A 24,590-nucleotide genomic window follows, 5' to 3' on the forward strand; every position below is an offset into this window, starting at 1 on the left:
TTATTTTTTTGGGTCTCTAGTTTTTCAGGCATATTGCATCTTGGGCGAAAAATTAAAAGAAAAAAAATTGAAAACTTGAAAATATAAACTGCAAGTCATGAAGCGTTTCATGTCGAGACATCAGAAAGCTGTTCTGCGTAACGCTTGAGTAATTTCGCATCAGTTTCATTTTGTCGTACAAAGAGCTCCCGCAGTGAAAAGGTTTTGAGCGCGTCGTGTGAACACTGAAAACCGCAGACTTATTTCATGAAGGTAGACTCGTTGGGAAAATAGTTAATAGCCAAGTTGCATGCAATTTTGCCTTGCTAGCTTCAGCAGCTCGCTATAAACCTTTGTAGCATGTTCGTAGTATAAGAACTTTTGACAGTTATTGTTTGCATTAGGTATTGCAGAGTGAACTATATTTTTGTTAATTTTTATGTTTACGAATGGCAAAACGATCATACAATGATTCAATGAAGCGTTTTTAAAACTTGGTTTCACAGAACTAGACAGGAAACCAAAATGTATAGTATGTCTGAAAGTTCTCTCGGCAGAATCAATGAAAAAGAACAAATTGGAACGACACTTAGAGAAAAATCATTCAAACTTTGTGAATAAGCCTGTTGAACTTTGTTGAAAAGTTGAAATCGATTCAAGATCTAAAAAATATTATGACAGCATTTACAGCACATAATGAATTAGCTGTTTACTCTTGGTATGTTGCGTCCTATCAAATTGCTAAGCTGAAAAAAACCTCACACAGATGGTGAGAATTTGTTAATGCCAGTTATGAAAGAAGTAGTAAAAATAATGATTGCTGAGAAAGAAAGTGAAAAGTTAAATGTGATTTCTTTATCCAACAATACAGTGAAAAGACGCATAGTAGACATGGCTGATGATGTTCTCGAGCAGATTCTTATCCAAGTGAAGAAGTCTCCCTTTTATTCCATTCAGTTAGATGAATCTACCGACATTGAATATTTGCCCCAACTTTCCGTCTTTATCCGCTTTATCAACAATGAGGCTGTATCAGAAGATAAGCTACTTTGCAAACCACTAAAACTGCACACCAAAGGTGAAGATATTTTTCAATTGTTGGATGATTTCTTTACGGAGTATTCCATTCCTTGGGATAAATGTGCTGGCATTTGCACCGATGGTGCAGCAGCTTGTACTGGCATCAAGTCTGGTGTGGTAAAACGAATCAAAGACAAAGCCCCAAATGCTGTGTGGACTCATTGCTTGCTGCAAGAAAACTGTCTCAAGAGCTGCACGAAGTGTTGAATGATGTAGTGTAGTATGTAAACTTCATCAAAGCAAGGCCACTAAATCAGCGTTTGTTTTCGTCTTTGTGCACTGACATGGATGCGGATTATCAAGCTCTGCTGCTGCACACGGAAGTGCGATGGTTGTCATGAGGTCGTGTCCTAAAGCGAGTTTGTAGTTTGCGGGAGGAGATTGCTATCTTCCTGAAGCAACAGAACTATGTAGGATTAGCCGAGAAGTTTTTGCAAGAAGATTTCAACACAAAAGTTGCTTACCTTGCCGATATATTTGACTCTCTGAATTCTCCAAGTTTATCTATGCAAGGCAATTGTTTTACGGTGATTGATCACGCCGCCAAAGTTTCTGTTTACCACAAAAAACTCATACTCTGGAAAAGTTATGTCACTAGAGATGAGTACAATATGTTTCCTGAGCTAACGCAATATATTTGTGACACACCTAATAGCCAAAATGATTGGATAATTGATCCATTTGCTGGAAAGGACCTGCCTCAACTTCCCATCCATGTAGCAGAACAGTTTATGCACATGACGACAGAAGCAGCAAATCGTATTTCTTTTGCGTCCTTTAAAGACAAATACCCTAAATATTTTGCAAATATCCACTTTTGGGCTTCCATGCACAAAGTGTATCCCACAGTTTCAAAATTTGTGATTCAAAAACTGCTTCCATTTGCAACAACTTGGCTTTGTGAGACTGGATTTAGTGCCATATGTGCATTGAAAACTAAACAGCGAAACCTGGCTGGAAGTTGAAGCCGGTATGCGGCTATGCTTAAGTAAAATAAAGCCTCGATTTCAAAAACTCAATGACAGCAAGCGAGCACAGTTATCTCATTAGTGTGATATATGAAGTGATTTGATAAACATATTATTTTCAGAAAAAATTGCTGCTTTTGAAGTGCTGTGTGTTTGCAACGCAATCTTGTGTAACTTTTAAAATCTTACAACAATTTACTTGGGTCGCAAGATTTTAAAAATCTGAGTTTTTTCAAAAAATGCTCGCCTTAAAAACGTGTTGGGAACCACTGGTTTAAGTGATCCGGTATACATACTTATGTATTTTGGAAGCATTCATATCACCTTCAGTGATAATTTTCGCAGAGACAATTTTTTTACCGTAAATTACTTATGGTGGAGCTGGTTAATTACTGGTGTTTTAAAAGTGGCTCCACCAGTGAGCTCTTAAGCTAAAAAATTATTGTATCAAAAAGTAAAAATTCAATTTTGTCACTGGTAGAGCCATGTACAATTGTTAGCTCACAAAAGGTTGTTTTCATAAAAGTTGCAACAACCAGAATAGATTATTCGGAGTCATAGATAGAAAGAAGTTATAAATCCTCATGCAGCAAGGAAGAGCTTTTAACAGTAACAGCCATTGTCCTGACATGCAGACAAAGAAGAAAACAGCTCTGGAGTGAAGTTAGTTAGTTTATTGTCGTCTTTTGAGCTACACTGCTTAGTTTTGCTCATGTTTATACTGTAGTTAGTTTAACCACGGATGAGTAGAACTGTATAGGCCTATCTTGCTTCTAAATTGAAAATGATCTTTTAGATTGATTAATAAACCTACGTTACGTGATGAAGTATTATTGTCCTTTTTGAACTTGACAATTTAAATTATTACCGGCTGCTCCACTACTGACAATTTAAATTGTCTTGTCCGCAATTAGTTCCACCAGTACAAATTTTTAAATCTTTGTTGAAAAATGCCGAGATTATTTTTTATTACTACTGGTGGAAGAACTGGCGACTACTAAGTAAGGGAAACCCGAAACCATGTGGTTTGTCATTTTTTAATTGAAATTAGTTTCTTCTAAAATCACGAATAATAGTGCAACTTGTTTTCTGCAAATTTCATAGCATTTGAGTTTTTTTACAAGTATTGATCTTAGCTGAATTTTGTGGAAAGTATACACATGAAAAATTGAATCCTTACAGTAATATTACTTATGGCTCTACCTAATTAACATAAAAAGCAAATTTGCTTAGTTATGAATGAATCATGATTTTATTCGAATGAATGAATCAGTATTCTATTTGAATAGGATACTGGTGATGGCGTTTAGGCGAAATATAAATATCTAGATCCAAAATACATGAGTCGGCATATCCGTGACCAACCTCTGCTGCATTATGATTGTGGTTGTGAATATATTTATAACTGATATCTGATAATAATAGTAAAGAAGTACATTACATGAGTACATGTACATAATACCATCTTGTCAACTTACTATAAAGACCTCTTTCCCTTCAGAGGTTTCATTATCTTCCAAAAATTTGCTGTTAACAAGTGCAATTGACATTTTTTCCTGACAGGAAGTGTTTTTTGTTTTGTTGTGAAAAGAAGTGTACGGTTGTGTGGAATAAAATGTAATGAAAGTATGATATTATGATTCTCTGAATTTGTTTTCCAATGGCATTTGAAGCTTCTTTACAATTGAAACTGCAATACAATGGATTTATTGTTTTACTCAGTTAGCATCAAAACAACTTCACCTGTTAATAGGAATAGTCGCAAGTAGCTGTCTTTCAAGATATTTGGTATAGAATGTTTTCATATTTCTGTATGTTTACTTATTTTTACACAATGCTTTCAATGCTTAGTTTATTGATGATCTTGTTATAATAAATTTATTTGTAATAACATTACAAATTTTGGCTTGCTTTTCTGTAGTGATCGCAAGATTAGTGAACGGAGGTTATGGCTACTACATGCAGACAAGATATTAAAACATTGCCACATGGCTGGGAAGCAAGACTGGGGTTAAACGGGAGAGTTTATTATATCAGGTATCCTCAGTAGCTATCTACAAATAACAATTGATAGTACTTATGATGTTAATATAAAGAGCGAAGTGCGTGTACTGGTAACTTCACTAGTCGAGAAAATACAGTGTATGTAATAAAGCCACGTTTTTACCGACGTTACAGGATACTTAGGTTTATGCAGCAATAGCTCTCCTCTATTCATTTTTTGGTTATTTTTATTACTCATCAAATTTTATTATTTGCATGCAAGTTGCCATTCTGGAAAGTTTATGCGTCCAGTGACGACTCAGAATTAAATATTCCACACATTCCATTGTCATATCAGACTAGATATTTTTGTAGCAAAGAGTCTCTTGGATTGTCTATCTAATGTTTTTGAAGAGCAAGTTTGATTTTGTCTTGTCTGCGTCAAAGAAACCTCAACAAACGAATCACTGGGGCGTAAATGATTTATCAACAGCGTTTTTGTCAGTAACCTGTCCGTGAATTGAAGGCTTTTTGCTCGGTTAGCCATGTATTTACCAACCCAAATAAGACGTTCTTATTTCTTCATAAGAACATCTACCATTTATTCGAAATCGCCAACGACTGTGCAATTCGATACGAAAACTGAATGTAGCGTAACCTACACAATGGCAAGTTACGTATTGACGAGGTGTGTTTGACAAGTAGCGTGTTAGTAAAAAAGTCTTGTCTAAATGAATTAATCGTATTTTGGAGTTAGATACAGACTTAACTAATCCAAAAAAATGTACTTTGACATTGCACGGCTTTATACGCGACCAACACGTCTTTGCACCAACACTTGTAACAGTTTATCGATCACTATTCTGGTCTTACGCTTGTTTGGAATGGGTTTTACAAACTCAACGTTATAAAACTTTTGTGGTAACTTCAAAATTAGTTTTCCTATAACGACACGTTCTGATACATCTTTCATTATTCGAAGTGCATGTGCTCATCGTTTTTTGAATGCAAACATACGGGTTACTAGTACTGAAATTTGTTTCGAAAAACTATAACTCGTTGGATATCTTACGGGAAAACTTAAAAGGTGTTGTACTGATTTATGTGCATATCTTCTTTGCGGAGAAATTTTGAAACTAGTAGGAAATAATGTTGTATCTGCGTGGTTGTTCGCGTAATCGCGTAGGATTTCAGAAACGGAGCGATTTGGTTTGAATCCGACAGGGTATGCGCGATGTGCTTTCACAGACTTACATCGGAAAGCAAATTTTTTTATTGTTTCGCCTTCAGAAAAGCAGACCTTTTGCGAACCGCGTCTTTTCAGTAATATGTACATGCATGAAGCATCTCATGCGCTACAATTCGCCCTTTTTGAACGTTGGTAATGTAGACTACTTTTTTATACCTTGCGTACAAACCAATATACTCTTATGAAGGTTATCCTACAGGTTTCCCAGATACTTTACAAGCCTTCAAACGATCTAATATAAAATATTAATGGCCTACATTACCGCCAATGCGCTTTTTTGACGTAAGAGCGCTGCTCCTGTCGTTGGTAAATTCCCCTGTATGCATGCACGTGTGTTAGCAAACCGTTCTTGCATGTGCACACATTAGTTTGAAAGTGAATTTCTTTTTGGCTGGTTAAAAGTTGCCTGTATACAGCCGAGCGAACTGAAGGATTTTACAATTGAATGTTACTTTTGTCTGTTATACAATATATATATAAATATATACTTTATTTTTGACGTTATGTGAAATTCATTTATCACATTCTTTCTCTTCGTATTTCGCGTGGAAGTCATGTTAGTAGACAGCTTTCCGAATAAAATCCAGGAATCTTTGTTTATTACTTTGTATTGGGCGAAGTTAGCCCCCAAGTCTCAAATACGTTTAAATCAGCTTTTGCTTTACTCCATACCATAATCTGTACCTAACTAATTTTAAATTAGCGTTTAATTTCTAATTTGGACATTTCTATTGCATGAAGCGTAAAAGATTAGGTTCGTTTACTATAATTATTGACAACAAATTTCTGAACGAGACCATTTAGTTTACCTCGGAGTTGATGCCCATTGTAAACATTTGGTTTTGCACGGTAACGATGTGGCTATGTAATCCACAACTTAAATGATCTTTGCAGAAGCTTATAGGCCTATTGTAGTATGTTTTAAGTTTAATGTTGTACAGTTTATTATTCATACTTTTGTTACGGAAAAGTGCTAAATTACTTCAAGTGGCTTAAGTTGAAAATTGCTGTGCAGAGTGATCAAACTGGCCCTTAACATATTTGACGCCTTTTCCTACAACAAAAAACAAACTAGGGTCGAGTGATTGAGCTAGTTCACTTATGCTTGCCAATTATTATGAAGGACTGAAGGGAAGGAATTTATGACGTCATAATCTCTCAATACTCGGTCTTGATATTGGCGTGATTAAGTGAACTAGACCCGCAAATTGTTATGAATAAAACAATGCGTTCAATTGTTGTATACAGAAACAATTAAATGTAAAAAAAAACTATATAATTATGCAATGTCCGCAGCCGCGCAGTAAAGCAGCAGATAATGTCGTGACTTATCATGGGCAGAAGAGTTTTTAAGTTTAATGTGTAACTGCGCATGAAACAGAAGGACCGCGGCGTTCTGTCTGGTGTAATTTCGAACTAATGTCAATACATTTATAGTTACGATATTCAACGCTTGAGTTGATTATGACTGAACTGGGTTGAAAAACATTTTTAACGGCCACTTACTACAGTATTCCTCTCGTGCTGCCTTATTATCTAGAATCAAGATTGTTTGTTTTTCTAGACTCTTGCAAGTGTGGAGTGTTGTTGCATTGCAAAACCTGTACATTCACTAATTCATACTTTTCGAAATATTTTGCCTTCATTACAAATTACTTCCGTTTGTTATAAAGCTAGAATGATTGTACATAAAGCTTCCATTGCACAATGGCGTCTAAGTCATTAGGCCTATGAAAACTATGATTTAATTGTCGACCAAGCTGAAGGCAATTTGTAAATTAGATTTGACAGACGTGGAACCTTTGTTTTAATCAATCAATTTTTGATTGATCAAAACCGTGCATTCGCCGTTCCGCAATTTACAGTGAACAACACACTTATTTTCGCAATCTTATGTGGCCGCATGGGATTTGATGAAATAGAGTACTGTACTTAATAATGAAAGACTATTTATCATTGACTGTCTCCACAGTCCATGCAATATGTTTTTAAAACGTTGTATTTCAATTTTCAAAGTAATATACCAAAATACAGTGCAAGTTAGATGTCTCTAAATAATTGGATCGTATAAATTGTGATTGCATAAATTGTGGATGCAAACACTTGTGTTGTATTATAGCCGTTTTGTACACATTGTTCAGTTTTTCGAACTTCTGCCACAGTTCTGCCATAGAATTTCAGTCATATGCTACAAAAGCTGACATCGTACGACCAACACGTAAGATTTTCTTCAAGCGTATCGAGCAAAGGGCTATCGATCCGTTCGCACGAACATAGGCGTGCACTTGCGTTACTGGTTCAAAGTGTGAAATTGTCCCAACATCAGTTTAAAATCGACTGAAGGTTTAGCCTTTTATCATGCTTTATGGCTTTGTAGTATTTTAGGGCATGTTATGTTACAATTTTTGGTAACATTTGATCGTAACATTTGACAAAATTTTTTGTCATTCGTTTTGCATAAATATAAAATACATCGCTCAATTTTTCTCTCCAGCCGTTTAGGTTTAATTTTCAATTTGTCCAAAAATGTTTTTAGATACAGGTCGGCATTGGTTCTGTAATATTGTGTGAAAATAACTCCTGGTATATGAAGCTTTTTTCGAACTGTTATGCATATATACTTTAAAATTTGTTTTGGTAGATACGTTGCTTTGTAGGCTATAGTTTTAATATCAGCGAGTAATAGTTGTTCGCTGTTTTGCCATCTCCCCATATTTCTAGAATCGATTTTATTCAAACACTTGACACTTTACTATCTTTTTTGTAAAACTTTTTCAAGAGTTTTTGTTCTTAAAACGGCCTATACTGTATTTCAGTTGGTTGCAGCGGTATAGGGACGCCCTTACCGAAATACTTCAGATTGTTATGATCCAAAATCTGGTTAGAATAATTAAATTTAAGAATAGACTATCGAATCTTTATTTTAAATATGATTGACTTTCACGTGTCAAGCAGTCAACCAATCTCATATAAACCTTACCAAACGAAGCTTTCTTGTGTTAAAGAATTTGTATTGCGTCTTGCGCTCTAGCTTATTACGATGAATAGAGTTCTTTTAATTTACTTATTGCATACACACCTATTTACATTTTTTTAAAACATTTTGTACAATGTATGCAATGCAATTGCATAGATTTCGTCATTAGTTACTCATTTCTAGGAAGTAAGGAAAAACAATTTGCTATGTCATTTACGGCTGTTTTCATTATACATAGAAGTTAGACATGATTTGTTAGACTGCCGCACAAAAAATTAAATGCCAAACCACAAACGTGATAAAACAGCGAAGTGCTGATAAGGTAACATCGATTTGGATACATTTAATGGTCGTCCAATTTGCAAATATTCGCGTATTCAGTTAAAGGTACTAGAAGACTGTGTGTTATGTTCTCTGATAATTAGGTTTAAGAGATTTTAATCTTACCGAACATGCAAAGACGTCTGAATACACTCATTTTTTTATCAAAAAAACTTTCATTTTGGGTTCTTAGAATGGACTTCTGGTTTCTAAAGTTAGGGCATAAATTTTGTTGTGTAAGTTTTTACGGAGTTTTATCATGTCATGAACGTGATAAACGTATAAAGTTCACGGAATAGAGGCCGAATGGAATGGATTTTCGATTTTTTTTTGTTTTTCGTCATGTGTTGTAACCATGTGAATTGTGGTCAGTGCGAAATTAATATTTATTTAGGTGAGAAGGTAATAATCATTGTAAATTTTTGCTATTGTACCTGAGAAAATCCTCTTAGAATTTCGAGTTTAATGTTGGTCTGTGTGTACATTTTTGTGAGAATTCAGCGCTCCGCCTGAAGTATATACAACAGGCAATGCCTGTTAACAACTGCTGAAATATTTAGTGACGTAGAAATGAATTATATCTTATTTTTTATCATGCGTGTAAATCTGCATTGTTGTTATTATCATAATAGCATGTGCCGATATGCGTATTGAATGTCAATACCAAGTTGGATTATAAATGTCTGTTCTTTTTTGAGAATTTAAGTTTCAAAATATGCATAAAATATAACTGTAATTACGAATATTTTTGTTTCAGCCACCACAGTAAAACGGTTCAAATTCTTCCGCCACCGGAAAGCTGGTCATGTGCCTTCGATCTTCCTTACGGTTGGGAATGTGCCATAGATCACGCCGATAAGCCTTATTACTTAAAGTGAGAGGTTTTACTTTTATTAGCTGCTCTATAGCTTAGTGGGTATTTTCTACACCCTTTAAAAGTTTGAATTAACAGTTAAGATTGATATTGCATTTCGCATTGACAAACGCTTTGTCAAAAGGACCGCGTGTGGTGCTTGTTGTTTATGAGTTGTGGCAAGTTGCTTTTTTCAACCTCTTTTATCAATTAACCTTTCGTTGACAATTTAAGGATTGTTTACTTACCTGTGATTAACTGATCGTATACTGTGATACTGTATATCATTACCCAGTAATTAATTGTTTTGGTATGGAAAGAATTATTAGATTAAGCGCTTGATTTTATCATTATTGTAGAACAGGAAGTTTTTCGCAAGTACGCTATGTCAATATTACTAATCGCATTCTTTGGGATGGCGATGATAGGCTTTTTAATGTTGTTCGGCAAATGAACACCCATGTCAATTCCATCCAATTGTTTACAAATACCTTCTGGGTGAAGTGCAGACTTTTGCGCCAGCTACTGTTAGAAATTTTCCGTGGTGTGTAATCGCTTGCGGGCGCGGTCTTACTATTCCAGGTGATTAACCTTAGTTCATCCGTTTTACAGTCATATCATGCAGCAAGTGACGTACGAAGATCCTAGAATGATTGAGTGTGGCACAAGCGGCTCTGAAACCACATCTTGCGAACAGGACCCGCCTGTTCCCCGACAATACGAGATAGTTCGACACGAAAGGCTTGGATTTGGTTTTATAGCTGGTAGTGAAAAACCAGTAATAATACGAACAGTGTCACCAGGTACTTGCTGAAAAAACTTGTGTTATCGTAGTTAATAGGTAATTTGCAATTCATTAAACCTAAGTGGTAAGTATTTTCCAAAACCACAATGCAAGTATAGCTCATAGCAATTATCTGCGGGTAGCAGACCATGGAGCTTTAAATTTTTGTTGTATGTGCTTTTCTAGCAAACTTTTGTGCTGTTTTTGAACAGGAGGTCCTTCTGAAAACCGATTGCTTCCTGGGGATCAGATCATAAAGATCGGCGATGAAGATGTGAAGAACGCTCCCAGGGAACGGGTGATAGATCTCATCAGGTAACGAAACCGGTTGCGATTCGTAGCATGAGTTTGGTAGACATCCCAACTCCTTGGCATTCCTGTCCACCGAAGCGTATTCAATTCTTTACAAAATGCGTCTGTTTGCCAGAGCGTGTTGCTTTCGCACATTGCGTTTTGTTCGGCCTCTTAAGCACTGTCTTTTGGGTTTTCGTGTGTTATCCTACTTACAACCTTGGTAGGGTTGAATGTTGACATAAATGAAAAAAACGCGTTTTTTGAATTCTTGTTGATTCGTGTATTTTGTACAATCTACATAATCGCTACTAACTGCTGCAAACGTAGTTTTCCATTATAGAACAGGGTAGGCTTTTATGTATTTGTTGCATCAATTCCATTGTTTTGTTTGCAGGGGATGTACCAAAAGCGTTACAATGACCGTTCTTCAACCACGTAGGGTAAGTACTGTATTCTAATTTCATGAAATAATATCCACGTCAAATTGAAGTTTTCATTTTAAATAGCAAGTCATGAACATGTAGAACTATGTTGAAAGATATTTACTAGACATTAATAGCTGACAGTGTCATTAGAAAAAGAATTTAACAACCGCGTTTACGACAGTTTATTGCGCCATGTAACAGTAACCAGTGTTAAGGTCCGTGTTTACTTGTATTGACTCTCAGCATACTTCGAATAAGCCTGTTAGATCTACATCCTGTACGATATTTTATGATATGCACATACCTACGCGAATGATACAAGTTGATGTGACCATTTCGCCTGCAGTTAACCTATTCCTTTGAACTGAACGAAGGTCATACATTCACTTGACAGGTCCTTTTTTTAATATTTCGCCCGACTTGTTTACACTTCGTGTTTGTGGATGTAGTACTTCAGTTTTTTTACATTTGAAGTTGTTTGTCTGCGTACATCTGTTTTAATGCGCTAAATACATGGAAGGTGAAGTTAACATGCAGCTCGCAATTGTAAGTGTGCAATTTAATACATTTAAAGGTGTAATGATTTGCTAATTGCTACATATGACGATTGGGCAGATAGTCCTACCTTTTAACATCTGTCGTCGTATTAGGACGAATATTGTAGTTTGGATTTGTTTGTTTTCTTTGGACGGTCGGTTGAAGAAAAAGGACCGAAAGTATAACAAATAACTCGTCGGGAATCCTTTAAACTTCTCCTTCGTCACTTGGGTGTATTTTAAACAATGTTAACAACGACATACCGACTTGCTTGTTAACTGCCCCCCGCTATCTTGAAAAGTTGCTCATGGAAAAGAGTTTGTTTGCTGCCATCGAGTTTTCTATGAATTGAGTTAACATTCCTTTCGGGTTTTTACAGTTTCGTTATGTGCGTCCAGAGGCACCAGTTAAATGCCTCGTCAAGTGCCAGGCCCTTGCAGCACACGTTAATGTTTAACGCGATATAATATCACGAGCTGCCTATGCCAGTCTCGATCAGCTTATCGGTGTGCCCTTATGTCATAAAGATTGCAGTTTTCGTGTTACTTGTAATGTTTGAAGTAAATTTTTGAATGCGTGTTCTTTTAGATTAGAAGGACATAATCTTGCAAAGATCTGATAATTGTATTGCTGTGAATACAACGCTTAGTTATAAATATTTCATCACTATTGATGTGTTGGCTTGTCGTTGTGAACTAAGCAAGCACATGAGCAAATTGCATTATGATCATCAGAGCAATCAAGCAGGTCAACGATTAAAAAAATTACTTGTGCGTCCGAGTTGATGCGATTTTCGATTGTCTACTCATGCGTGACACTCAGATTAGAAAGAACCTTTTATCTTTTATGATCCTGTATTCAATATTTCTTTGTCTCCAATGGTGCAACATGGAGTAGCTTGTGGTAGTGTTGTGTTAGATTAGGTGGCGAGAAAAGATTTAAAAGGGATGGGTAGTTGCGTTTATTTATGAATGGTGACACACTTTCGTCAAAATTAAGTTTACTTTTAGTCAGATTTCGAAAGTCTGGGCTTTAAAATTTATTTTCGAAAAGCTTGTCTATTTTTAGAAACCATCACGTATATACCACAAGATCGATAGCTTTTTGTGCTACCGTTTAAACTTGAACGCTTTACAGAACCTTACCACTTCGTACCTTTGCAGACTTACTTAACCCGTATTTTACTGTAGCTCTGTTGGTAATATTGCTGTTGGCTTAGGTCGCTAGTTCTTCATTCCTGAAGCCTGGCAAGAAATTAATAAAAGGGATGAACAGGCCAAGAGTGAGGTTTGCAGATGACAACACATTTGACGTCGAGGACAAGGTAAGATGCATAGAAGTTCTTGTTGTTTCTGTACACTTTTGTCTTGGCGAATAATCATGTTGCTATTCATTTATATTTTGAAAAAGAGTGCACAGTTGGTACAGTTACACAGTAGGATACATTTTAAATATCACAGTTTAGTTGTAATGGGATTTGCACATAAAACTAACATTTTTTAAGCTTTTCATACTGGTGTTTAAACTTGTTTCAAATTCAAAATAATAGCAAAGTGCGCATCAGCTTATTGCAGCTTCCTACAAGTTCGCAGCAGAATGGCTTTTATTGTCTTTTATTTATTTTTATTGCGTGCTGCTGCCACAATGAAAATGCGTTTTGGATAACTCATGTATTAACTTCTCACTTAGATGAATATTTTATGAATTTCACTGGCTGTTGGCAATTGATTATAAAGGGAAACTCAAAACGCTGCACGTTTTTCTCTGTATCTAAAGTTGAAAAATTAAAGCTTCGCTGATACTTTTTATCATTCGATACTGCTTAAGCTAGTTTTTCGCATATGCTGCATACTTCAAATATTCCTTAATTTCGATTTCACTCGGCGCTTCTCACGAAATAAGTGAAGTGTAAAATTTATTGAGCAAACCGATAAAAAAATGAAAAACTCGAGAATCAGTAATCTAGTGCCATGGCCCATGACTATAGTTAATGGATATGGAAAGCACCCCGAGCTTAATATGCCCGCAAGCTGCAGCATATCTGTCTTTGTTGTTTGTGATTCTCGGCCCATTTTATTCGCAAACAAGTCGACCTGCATTTATTTGTTGTTATCTGGGCAGTCAAATAAAGATCGCAAACCGTGTTTGCAATGGTTGGTGTGTGCAAGGTATAGTTGTAATGTTTGCTGACTAGATATGGCTCCAAAATCAGTTTTGGTTATTTACCAGCATTGCGTCATTATATGCTAAAGAATGACATCGTTTTATGAGCTTATAGCTTGGCACTTACAAACTAATTTGTGATGAAATGTGTATTTTTGTTTTGTAAAATTTTATCAATGCTTAGGGTAAAGTTGTCATTCATTTTATATCTCCACTCAGTCTGCTGGATCCAGTCGTCTTCTTGTTGTTCCCGGAGTACTCCGTGTTTTTCTGGAAGAAGGGCAATCCCGCTCGTTCCAGTTTAATCCGGAGACGACTGCTGGGGACATCGTGTCTGCTCTCTGCGACAAATTAGACATCAAAGATTCGAAGTTCTACTCTCTCGTTTTCGTTCCCGCCAAGGATAAATGTAAGTCCATAACTCTTTCTCAGTTACCATACGTTTTCAGAAAGTGTAGTTATTTTGAAACAAACCGGAGAGGCGAAACATTAGAAAACATATCTTTTGACCTGTTTAATGTCGGGGTATCCTTTTTGCTCTGGTTATAATTGTTTGATATATAATTCCTCCTGCTCCAAATATCATTTCTTACCCTGTTAGCTTCCTGGTTTGTGTTATGCTTAAGTGAAAAGTGGATAATTTTTTATTATTGTCACGACGGAATGTCTATAGTTAAAATTTATGTTGTCATCATTTCGTTGAAGTGTTATGTTAATCGGTTCAATTTATTTATAGCGATTAAATTACTGTAAATCCTAGACGATTGTAATTATCACAAGAATGTTCTGCAGGCCAAGTCTTCAAATAAGTCACCTGGTGTTGTTTGCCATGACAATCTCTTGTGTTTTGTTTTTCACTTTTAATTTTTTTTAATTTTAGCACCTAACGAGAGAGAAACATCAAAACGCAAGACATCAGATGAAGTTTTAATCGCACCTTGGGACTGTATTGGGAAGGTGGGTGCTATATATTCCAAAACTTGCCATCGTTCAGTGTTTTTATTTATATTTTATCCAAACATGTAGTTTACTGTACATACAACTACAAAACTTTCATTTATTAACTTATTTTATACACCTGTATATCAGCGATTTCCAAGTATGATTACACGTACTATATGATGTCACAATAATAGAAGGCCTTATACAAAGACCGAGTCTGGACAGCTAAAAGTAGTAATTATTCCCATTTTAAGTTAGGCTGTCGCAAGACATATGTTCGTATTCATTTTAAATGGATTATTTTATCCATTGCTTGCGTATTAAGTTGCCACTGCAATACTTTCTCTCCATTTGCTTCGTACAACAAGAACAGAGTTCAAAGGAACTTGAAACCAAGACTGATGTACATTGTACAATGTACATATGGTTCGCCTAATTACTTTAGGTTGAAAATACAAACGATACGATTGCTCCTACAAACACTACATAGAACACTAAAGTATTTTCTTATTACCATTATTTGTTGTTATTAAAGTCATTTTTTATCGTTCTTTTCCAGACTTTAAGTAACCCAGCTCTAAAGCATCACCAATGCCACTTCAGGCTAACGTTTGTGCCAAAAGACGTCCACAAGTTGGCGCGAGAGGACTTTGTCTCTTTTACTTACCATTACCAGCAATGCTTAAACGACGTCGTGACGAGTAAGAGCTTTTAAATGTAATTAAACGTGATGTAACGTGCAAAGAATGTATTTGTGTAATTATATATGTATTGTAAGCATTCAAATAAAGATTGGCGCGGCGCTGATAAAGCGGAGGAAAGTTACAATAGCCAAATCTAAATTTATTTTGATAACACTGAACGTCAAAAAACGATCTTTTTGAAGTAAGTTTTATTTTGCCAGGGAATTAAAAGGTCAAAGGTTTCTTCGTTGTTGTGAATATTTATTTATGAGATAATAACTATACCTTCAAGATACTGATATCTGTGCAAAATGCATTTTATCGCAACGCATGATTAGCGCAACAACATTTGCATACTTGATTTGAATTTTTTAAAAAGAATTTTTGACTTTTTCAAACCTTTATCAGAAATCCCGTTAAAAATAATCGAATTCGTTTAAGACGTTTTAAAGCGTGGGCAAACTGAAACCTTATGTCAGTACATTATGTCACCAAGTATTCGTGCGTGTATTTTCCAAATATTACCTGTCTTATTTACACATAATACGTGATATATGGTCTTGCTGTTATTTTGTGCTGTACCCATTAGTTTAACCCATTGGTATAAGTTCTACTATTTTTCGGCGAATAACGAAAGGGAATGCCAGAAGGTAAATTAAAATTCAGACAAAACGCTATATTTTGAAAATCCTAACGTATATACGGACGACGTATACAGGAAACAGAGACCATTGAAGTTGTTGTATTTGTAGAATTGGTTGCGTATCACCGATACTGTTTTCTAAATTAAAACGTTAAAAAGTATTCATCCTGTACCCCCAAAAAATTTTGATATTGATCTGTGTTATCTAATTTCAAGGATCCAGGTTGCAATGAGTAAAATACCGTAACGTAATCTACAAATTAAGTATTAAGAAATTAAATATTAAAATGAATAAATATTACACTTTAGATGGTTTGTATGACGACGATTTATCCACGGACGATTTTCTTCGACTGGCCAGTTTTCAGATGTTGGTCACGACTCTAGTGCACTCTAGTGGCAGTGGATCGACAGAGCAAATCGGCCCACGCGTTAGCAAGAAAAACTCCTTTCAAGTTTCGAATAAAGTTAACCTCAAACAAATCGAGTAAGTTCAGTTAGAGCTTTTTACTTTTAACTTTTACACATTTCTGTTAAGGTATTTTACCGTGTGCGGTTTATCTTTCTCGTACTAGTTATATTTATGCAAAAACATCCGCGCGGAATTGCAGTATTATTGTATTAGTATTTTATTCCAGAAAAGATTACGGGTTAGCATGCTTTCTACCAGCACACGTCTTGAAACTGGTCCAGGATAATCATTTAAAAGAACATAGAAAGATATTACAGCAATTTCTGAAGGTAATTACTAAACCAACATACATTAAATTAAATTGCCGGTTGTTCTTAAACGGACTGTCCAGTGTCCATTCTCCTCGGTTTTCCATTGACCTTGCAAAGTTTGTTCCCTTGACTTACAGTTTGTTGCATTTAATCTTTTTTTTATTTCAGACCAACTACACTAATTTTGTGTTGAATGCAAACGGGAGTTCAAGCTCTGCTTCGGCGCCCCCCGTGAGTCCCAACTCCAGCAGAGATTCCCAAGAGCTCTCGATGAAGCTCCAAATGCAGTACATCAAGCTTTTGTCGCCACACCACCTTTACGGAGGTCGCTATTTCGAGGCGACTATTTTGGTCAGTAATCGCGTGCGTGACTTGGATCGATTCTGGCAGGATACGTTAATGCTACGTCGTCTGACTTTTTTGACTGTTTTACATGCTTTAATACGCTATCTTGAGTTGGTCCAACAGACGACAGATATATTTAAAGGCAACGTTCTCAGAAGGTTGCTTGTTGTTAGGAATTTGAAACGGAAAGTCCACATCCATTTTATATTATTATTATTACTTCCACTGAGCATGTCAAATGCTGGCATATATCCATGATCTGATGCCGTTCATAGATATGCTAATTTACATTTTCTTCTCGTCTTTCCTTGCGCACGTTTTGGTTGCTTTTTACATATTCGGTTATTACGTCATACAAAAATATTTTCAATTCGTCGCTTGTTTTTATTCAGGCGTTGATAGAATCTGACGTCACCCTAATAGTCGGATACCACTATGGCGTGAGTCAGCTAATTAACAGCAAGACAAAAATGGCCTCGATTTTTTCTGACTTTCCGCTGGTGCAATCGGTCGAAGTTGCCCCTTTCCAGCCGAACGCAATCAAAACCAATGTGAGGGTTGACTTCAAGGACATGGCGGTAAGTGGTTTATAAATAGTTATTTCCTGATCATCACACTTGCGCGTTTGTTAATTCTCCTTACTTGCTTGGATAGAACATCATTATCGGCGCCATGCAAATTGCAGACTAACCGAATTGCGTTTGATCTGGAAATATCCGGGCGTTTGTGTGTACGGAAACTTTCCAAGAAGAGCTTTAGTTTCGTTTAGTTTTTCATGGTTTATTTATTTTTTAAAGAAAAACCCTGTTTTTTGTTTAACCGCTTAACCACCACTGGCATACTACATAGGATCGCAATAGCTTTTGAGGGATGCTGCGTGTATTGTATGCAATCTCTACTCCTACATTTCTTGAGTTTGGCGGTCTCTCGTCTAGCTTAACAATCGGTTTCGCCCAGGTTTTCTTGCGCAAGTAGAAAAATTTCAACCCAGCCTGGGAATTATGTGGAAACGATTTGCCAGAAACTTGTGAATAGACACCAAAAGTTTGACGTCACTTGCATAAATTTGCTTTGTGGCGTAATTATTGGAGGCGAAATTGATTCGCACGAAAATTGCGTCAAGTTTCAGCTGTTTGTGTAATACATGAACAGCTGCTTCATGTGACACATATTTTGATCAACAACATTTCTTCAAACTTCTATAAAATGTTGGTACGTCACCTAATTTGCATATCTATCACTTGACTTAAATAGAATGCAAACTTCACAAACAATAGCAACATATCGTCATTTTCCAGAAATAAATTATGTTGTTTCGAGTTTTTGTAAATTGGAACTTTGCAAGATAAATTTTTGGGTGTCATGGGAAAAATTAAAAAAGGATTTCGATTGCAATTGTTTTTTTTTAAATAATTTAACAATATTATTTGATGCTCAATCCTGTATTTATAAGCGTTTAGACAGGTAATTTTGTCTTGAAAGAGTGAAAATTTCCACATTAATTCCCCCCAAAATATTAACGATGGTAAAATTTCTCAACATGAACTGGTGTCCTGTTTTGGTTTCAGCCCTTGGTGCTGTCCATGCATCCACTTTCTGCTCAGAACTTCGCCTTCATGATATCCGGTTATTGCCGCGTTCAGGACAACAACGATATGATGCTTACTTTACCATTTGCTGACTCAGCTACAGGTAAATTTTTGAGTTTACCATTTCACCATATACCATACCCGTTTTAACCTAAAACAGCCGCGTTGTGTTTTAATTCTGACTTTTGTCAGGCTTATTAGCAATGACCAGTCTAACGCTTTTTGAAGCCCGAACTGGTTTATACAAATACAGTATAAGTATATTTTTTAATTAAAATCACTGAACCCTTGCTCATAAATATTTGCGACTCGTGCTGAAATAGTCGCACTGCGGAATTCGTGTTGAAAGCTAAAGTTTCGACCAGAATATATATAAACAAGCACAGGCTTAACTACGTCAATGTATCATAAATCTTATAATGGTCTATTCATTAAAAAATGCATGATTGGTTCTTGATCAGGTTAGTTGGATAAAGTAATTAATTAAGGTTAAGTGAAACTTGGATTAATGAATTGGAATTGGTTTTAATTGTAGCTTTTGTATTTTAGCTCCAGATTATTCTGGACTACATAAAGTCCGCGCTTCTCATTGGAATTATCCACCTGAAGACAAGTCTGATCTTTCAGTTTCCCCATCTTTCTTTTATTGTGATTTTTCTGAGGTTGTCGGCTCTTCCATGTTGTCACACCAAATTCCTGCATCTGTGAGAGCAATGTATCAGCAGAGCAAGATGAACGAAGATGAATTGAGTCGCCATCATTCTTCTGCAAGTGAAACGGCAGGCGTGGAAGAATCACAGTCTTCGAAACCCTCATCATCAACAACAACAGACGATGAGGGAGTTGCTGTAATACTGGATAATCTGTCACCTTTACCATCGGTTGCATCCACGACGTCAACATCGCCATCTTCCGGTATTGGTTCTGTCTTATCACAACAGGATGGAAAACATTTTAAAGATATCTTTGCCGAAGAAAATGTTAAAAATAGTAGTCCAGAAGAAGAAGACCATTGGAATGAGCTCATGGTTGCTGTGTATAATAATGATGATCTTGCTCATATTAACGATAAGGTCTTTGACAATTCATCAAGGAATAGCAAAGAATCTGATAAAGGTCCCCATACCAATCAGGAAGGAGATTCCAACAAAATTGACGAAAAAAAGGCCTCCGACGATGCAGTTGAAGAAGTCCTTGATGATACTAAAACGGATGAGGAAAGCAATGCAACAGAAGACATAAAAGAGTTTCGAAGTGATGTTTATGAGACAGGCAGCATTGTTAGTGAAAATGAAAGTAGTGCTAATAAACATGCGGACAACAAAAGTACTGATACAGTAGATGAAAGAGAATCTGGATCAGTACAACAAGAAAAAAGATCACAAACTGAAGTTGACAGCAGCTCTAACGCCTCCTCATCCACACAATTGCATTCTTCCCAAAGACCTCGATTTTCCTCCTTTAAACCTCTTGATCCCAATGAAGAAACTGATGTTCCCGCTGCACAAGATGCAGATCGTTTTGATGTTCCTAACCCTAGCAGCGGTAATGGTATCACGAGTGAAGAACTCTCTGCTAATTTGGGAAAAGAGCCTTTGAAGCTGGATGTTGCTGCATCTCAGTTAGGAGCTGAAGAGGAGGATAAGGAAGAAGAGATTGTCGCAAGTCCTCTTCCTGTTACTGACCTTGCAAGGGGACATAAAAGCCTTAAAGATAAAAAGCAGAAAAATAGAATGTCATGGTTTGGAGGATCCACATTATCACGTAGTGTTAGCTTGGACAAAGGTTTGGGGAAGTCGGCACCAAGTCCAAAGTCGCGATCTTTCTTTCGCTTCTTTTCGACTTCACGTAGCTATAACGTGGGCAAGGAAAAGAGCACATCTGTGTTTGCTTTAAGCAATCCCGAGCCTCTTCCAGAATCAGTTCCGGAATCAAGCAGCCGGTGGAAATTTATCAGTTTTTTAAGATCTCCCACAGGATCTAACTCTTCAAAAAATTCAGGTTTTTCCTTTTTTAAACGTTTCAGTCGGAGAAAACGAAGTCACGATTTTTCATCTCCTGGTAATGTCAGTCCTCCAGTGGTCAGTGATTCAATGCCAGCTGGTGTGTACTCAACCCTTGATTCTGATAATGATAAACTAGAGATCCAAATAAACCCCAATCCTACTGCTATCCAAAGTTCTTTAGGCAATGTACAGATGAGAACACGAGATAAGACTGATAATCTGAGACCAGTGAGTTTTTCGACGTTCCAGCGATTACCCAGTGGTTTTCAACCTCAGCTTTCACCAGGCAAAAGTCCGAAATCAATCGAAAACACTCCTGGAAAGTTACGCATGCCCAATCTCCCGATTGATGCAGAAATTCATCCACCCTTGGTTTCAACAGTTTCTAAAAATGATAAAGAAGTGGAGGACACAGTGTCAACGTTCATCACTCGTTTATCTGAAACTGAACTTCCATCATCCAGTCGTAAAAGCAGTACAACATCTGATGGTACTCCTTCAAAAGCAACTCGCCCAACAAAGCCGATACGCCAACATCTTCGTACATCATCTTCAACTTGTTCTAGCCTTAATGACGTGGCTGTTGCTGATATTCTGGTAGAAAAACATAGTAAAGAAGAAGATGGTTCTTTAACAGAGGAAGACAGCATCTCTACTGAAATCAGGCCGATACCGTCACCCAGGAAACGATCCCTGGACATGGATAAATTGGAAGATGTATCAGTTACTGACGGTCCAGCTATGGATGTTTCACTGGTTTCTGCAGAATCAACCAGCAAAGTGGAAGAAGTGATTGAAGCAGTTGGTGAAGCAGAAGATGTCACACTTTATAATGAAGAAGAACATGTGCAGGATATAGATGGTGACGAGCTGTCATTGAAGGAACACGAATGTCAAGAAGATAAAGTCTTGCACAAAATGAATGAAAGCGATTCAACAGAAAAAGTAAAGGAATGCAATTTTATTCACGAAGATGATGATGTTGGTACTGGGAAGGAGGGCGTTGCTTTATCCATTAGTGATGTTTTTCGCAATGATAAACTTAAGAATAATGCAGAGCCCTCATTGGAGGAGGAAGGTAAACATGATGTATTGGAGATAAAAGAAGATGTACCAGAGCAAAAATTTTCTAAGAGTAGCGAACTTCCAGTGGAAAAAGTTCCTGATAAATTCCATATTCTAGCTGAGTCCACAGAAGAAGGTGAAGATATGAAAGCTAACACAAAAAATGATTCATCTGCACAACAAGCATCTGATGATGGAGAGCTTACAGTGAAAGAAGTTGCTGAAGAGAAGGGTGCGACTTTTACTGAAGTTGTTGCCTTATCTAAAGGAGTAGATCATCCTGATGGCACAAATAAAAACGACATTTTCTACAATGAGCAAAGTTTTTACCAGGAAGAGCCAAGTGCTAATTCTGTTCCACCATCTGCTAAAATCGTCAATTTGGACACCATTGTTTCAGAGATACCTGCGGAGTTTGCAGATGTTGTACAAGAAGAAAGTGATAAAGCATCATCAACGAAATATGAAGAGGAGGTGGAAACACTTGCAGACAAAATCAACCAGAGCGAATTCTCCAGCATAAGGGATGTAGAGGTGATTGATTCCGATGATACGAACGATGCAGTTGATCACATGGAAGCCGACACTGCATATCACGACAATGATGCAAAATTTTCCAAAACCGAAAGTATTTCATCCTTTCCTGATTCATCAAGCCACTTTTGCAGCACAGTGGAAGCAGATAAATCCTCCCCGACAGAAGGCAACACGCTTGAAGCAATTATGAACCGGGTCCTTCAGGGAGAAATTCCCGGCAAAGTTGACCTGGAAAAAGACGGGCATGTTACCATACCTGACGTAAGTCGCATAGTTCCGATTACAACGACCAATAAAACCGAGCTGGATTTCACCGATTTTCCACCCCCACCAGACGAGTTTCACGAACCATCAAGGCAATGCGATGATAATACTTCAGTAAATGGACATCCGGATGTTTTGCCTCACGCAAGGACAAATGACAAAATCTTCAAAGAAGCAGCCGGCTTTTTAGAAGACGAATGTTGCTTACTTGAGCAAGAGTCGTTGGAGTCGGAGTGTGGAAGCCAAAAACGGAAAATGGATATTGAAGCCAATCAAGGGATTCAAGCAAATGTGCCTGAACCTTGCTTGGAAAGTGATAAGGCTTTGAACCAAGTTGTCAGTCCAAACAAAACGGCTTATCACTCATTGATTACGCCAAGACTATTTGACCACCAGAGAGAAGTGAAGTCCTTCTCCAAGATAAAACTTCCATCAAACATTGCAAGCAAAACAAATGGAAACACGCCACAAAGTTTGCCGTCAGACGGGGTTAACCGTAAAACGGACTTCGAAGATAAAAACGGACAAAATTCGAATGCAAAATATCAACGGCCTACGTCAAATTTCCGCTCGGTTCGTCCGCCCGTTCCATCGAAACCGATATTAACTTCGTAAGAAAACTTATCCTATTCGTTTTTTTTTTCGCTTAAAGTGTTGAAAACATATTGCCCCATTTCATTCCAACTCACAATTGAGCTATATTGTGAGATCTATAGATAATGTTCATATCTCGTTAGTTCATTGTCGCCATACAATAATTACAGACAGTTTAGGCCGAAGTGTGTATTACGTCGCTTTGGAATCTCTCCATTCTTTACAAACTGTAAATTTCTTCAACGTGATAATAGTATTGACCGGTGCTAGTGGTCTTGTCATCAGGTTTCTTACCATGTCCTTCATTTTTGTATTTGAAATACATTGTGTTATTGTAATTTACCTTCAATTTTGTTCTTTTTGCGTTGCAGGCCCTCTTCAGTTACCTAATTAATTATGCATCCAATGCTGTTGTGAAAGTTTCTTCATTTAGTAATCGCGTGGTAATCGCCGGCCTTGGTACAGAAAACATAATTTCTAAAGTCTTGTTTATTGTCAACAGGCAAACTTTCTTCATAAATAATTATATGTCATTATTTCAATCGTATAAATTCTTTTTGGTTTCTGTGTATTTACAGTTTTACAGGTATGCACATCGCCTAACAATTCTTTCAAAGCATTAAGCTATAAGTGTGTTTTGTGTTGGCACTGAGTTTCTTGAGAATGCTGTTATTTATCTGTCATAGACGGTACTAATTTAAATAAAACTTTGTCGAAATACCTCGCAAGGAAATGCTTATGGAATGTCGGCTTTTGCGTTACAATGTTTTTTGACTTAGTTTATTTCATCTCGTTTGCCACCAATCTTGCACTAGAACTTCTTTGTAATTCCATTGTTGCCGTTTGAAGCCAAAAATGAACTTGAAAAGGCTGGACTAATAGTTGCACTTTGTAACCGAAGCGTATTTTTCGTGTAAATGGAATGTTTACTGTGTGCTGAAATTCAATATGCAGTTACGTGATCAATTGATCATATTTTGCCTGTATATAAAATAGAAAGGACCCTTTATTATTACACATACAGCTCCATCGCTAATGTCCGTGAATGTGTTTCTTTGCGTCGTGTACATAAATATTTCCTGAATTACAGTTTGATAAACAGCGTTTATATCGTTTTCGTTAATCACTTTAATTTACCTATCATATTTAACCATTATTTTTGCATTCTTTACAGTATTCTGACTTGCCCGTATAGAAACGTTTCGCCATCTTATTGCGTAGGATCAAGTGGTCCCTCCCCTATGACCATGAAAATGTCATCTATGTTTACTAATACCTCCGCTTAAGTTTTTCGTTTGCAGAATAAATATTGTGATTAAATTGTTATATGACGAAATAAACCAATGCTTCCAAATATGTCGGTATAATCCTCACCAAGTAGGTAGTTCGATTCCCATAAGAAGTAGGCCTATGCTGAACCTTCCCGAAAAATTGGAAATTTTTTAACTGGTCTTGCGACATAACCTACTACCTACCACAGTAGTTGTGTGGTGTAAGCGGTGACAAAAGTTATTCTGCATTGTCTGAGACAGCCCCGCTTCTATTACAGTAGGTCTACATTCATTAAGACTGTCGCATCGGTTACA

At 36.7% G+C, this 24,590-nt stretch overlaps 2 protein-coding genes across 2 annotated transcripts; both read left to right on the plus strand.

The window, feature by feature from the left end:
* The first annotated feature begins 242 nt into the window (after positions 1–242).
* LOC143447572 (uncharacterized) lies at positions 243–24,360 on the plus strand. Its single transcript, XM_076947758.1, has 16 exons — positions 243–3,815; positions 3,949–4,064; positions 9,315–9,431; positions 10,023–10,213; positions 10,407–10,509; positions 10,883–10,928; positions 12,670–12,774; positions 13,833–14,022; positions 14,494–14,570; positions 15,115–15,256; positions 16,191–16,368; positions 16,520–16,622; positions 16,773–16,955; positions 17,342–17,527; positions 18,518–18,641; positions 19,088–24,360. Exons 2-16 carry the CDS (start codon positions 3,976–3,978, stop codon positions 23,023–23,025), a joined length of 5,772 nt encoding a protein of 1,923 aa, XP_076803873.1. The 5' UTR covers positions 243–3,815; positions 3,949–3,975; the 3' UTR covers positions 23,026–24,360.
* On the plus strand, positions 871–1,266 carry LOC143449501 (protein FAM200C-like). Its single transcript, XM_076949735.1, has one exon. The coding sequence runs from the start codon at positions 871–873 to the stop codon at positions 1,264–1,266; it is 396 nt and encodes a 131-aa protein (XP_076805850.1).
* Positions 24,361–24,590: the final 230 nt, after the last annotated feature.

Source organism: Clavelina lepadiformis, chromosome 1, assembly GCF_947623445.1.
Source record: "Clavelina lepadiformis chromosome 1, kaClaLepa1.1, whole genome shotgun sequence".
Classification (NCBI taxonomy): Eukaryota; Metazoa; Chordata; class Ascidiacea; order Aplousobranchia; family Clavelinidae; genus Clavelina; species Clavelina lepadiformis.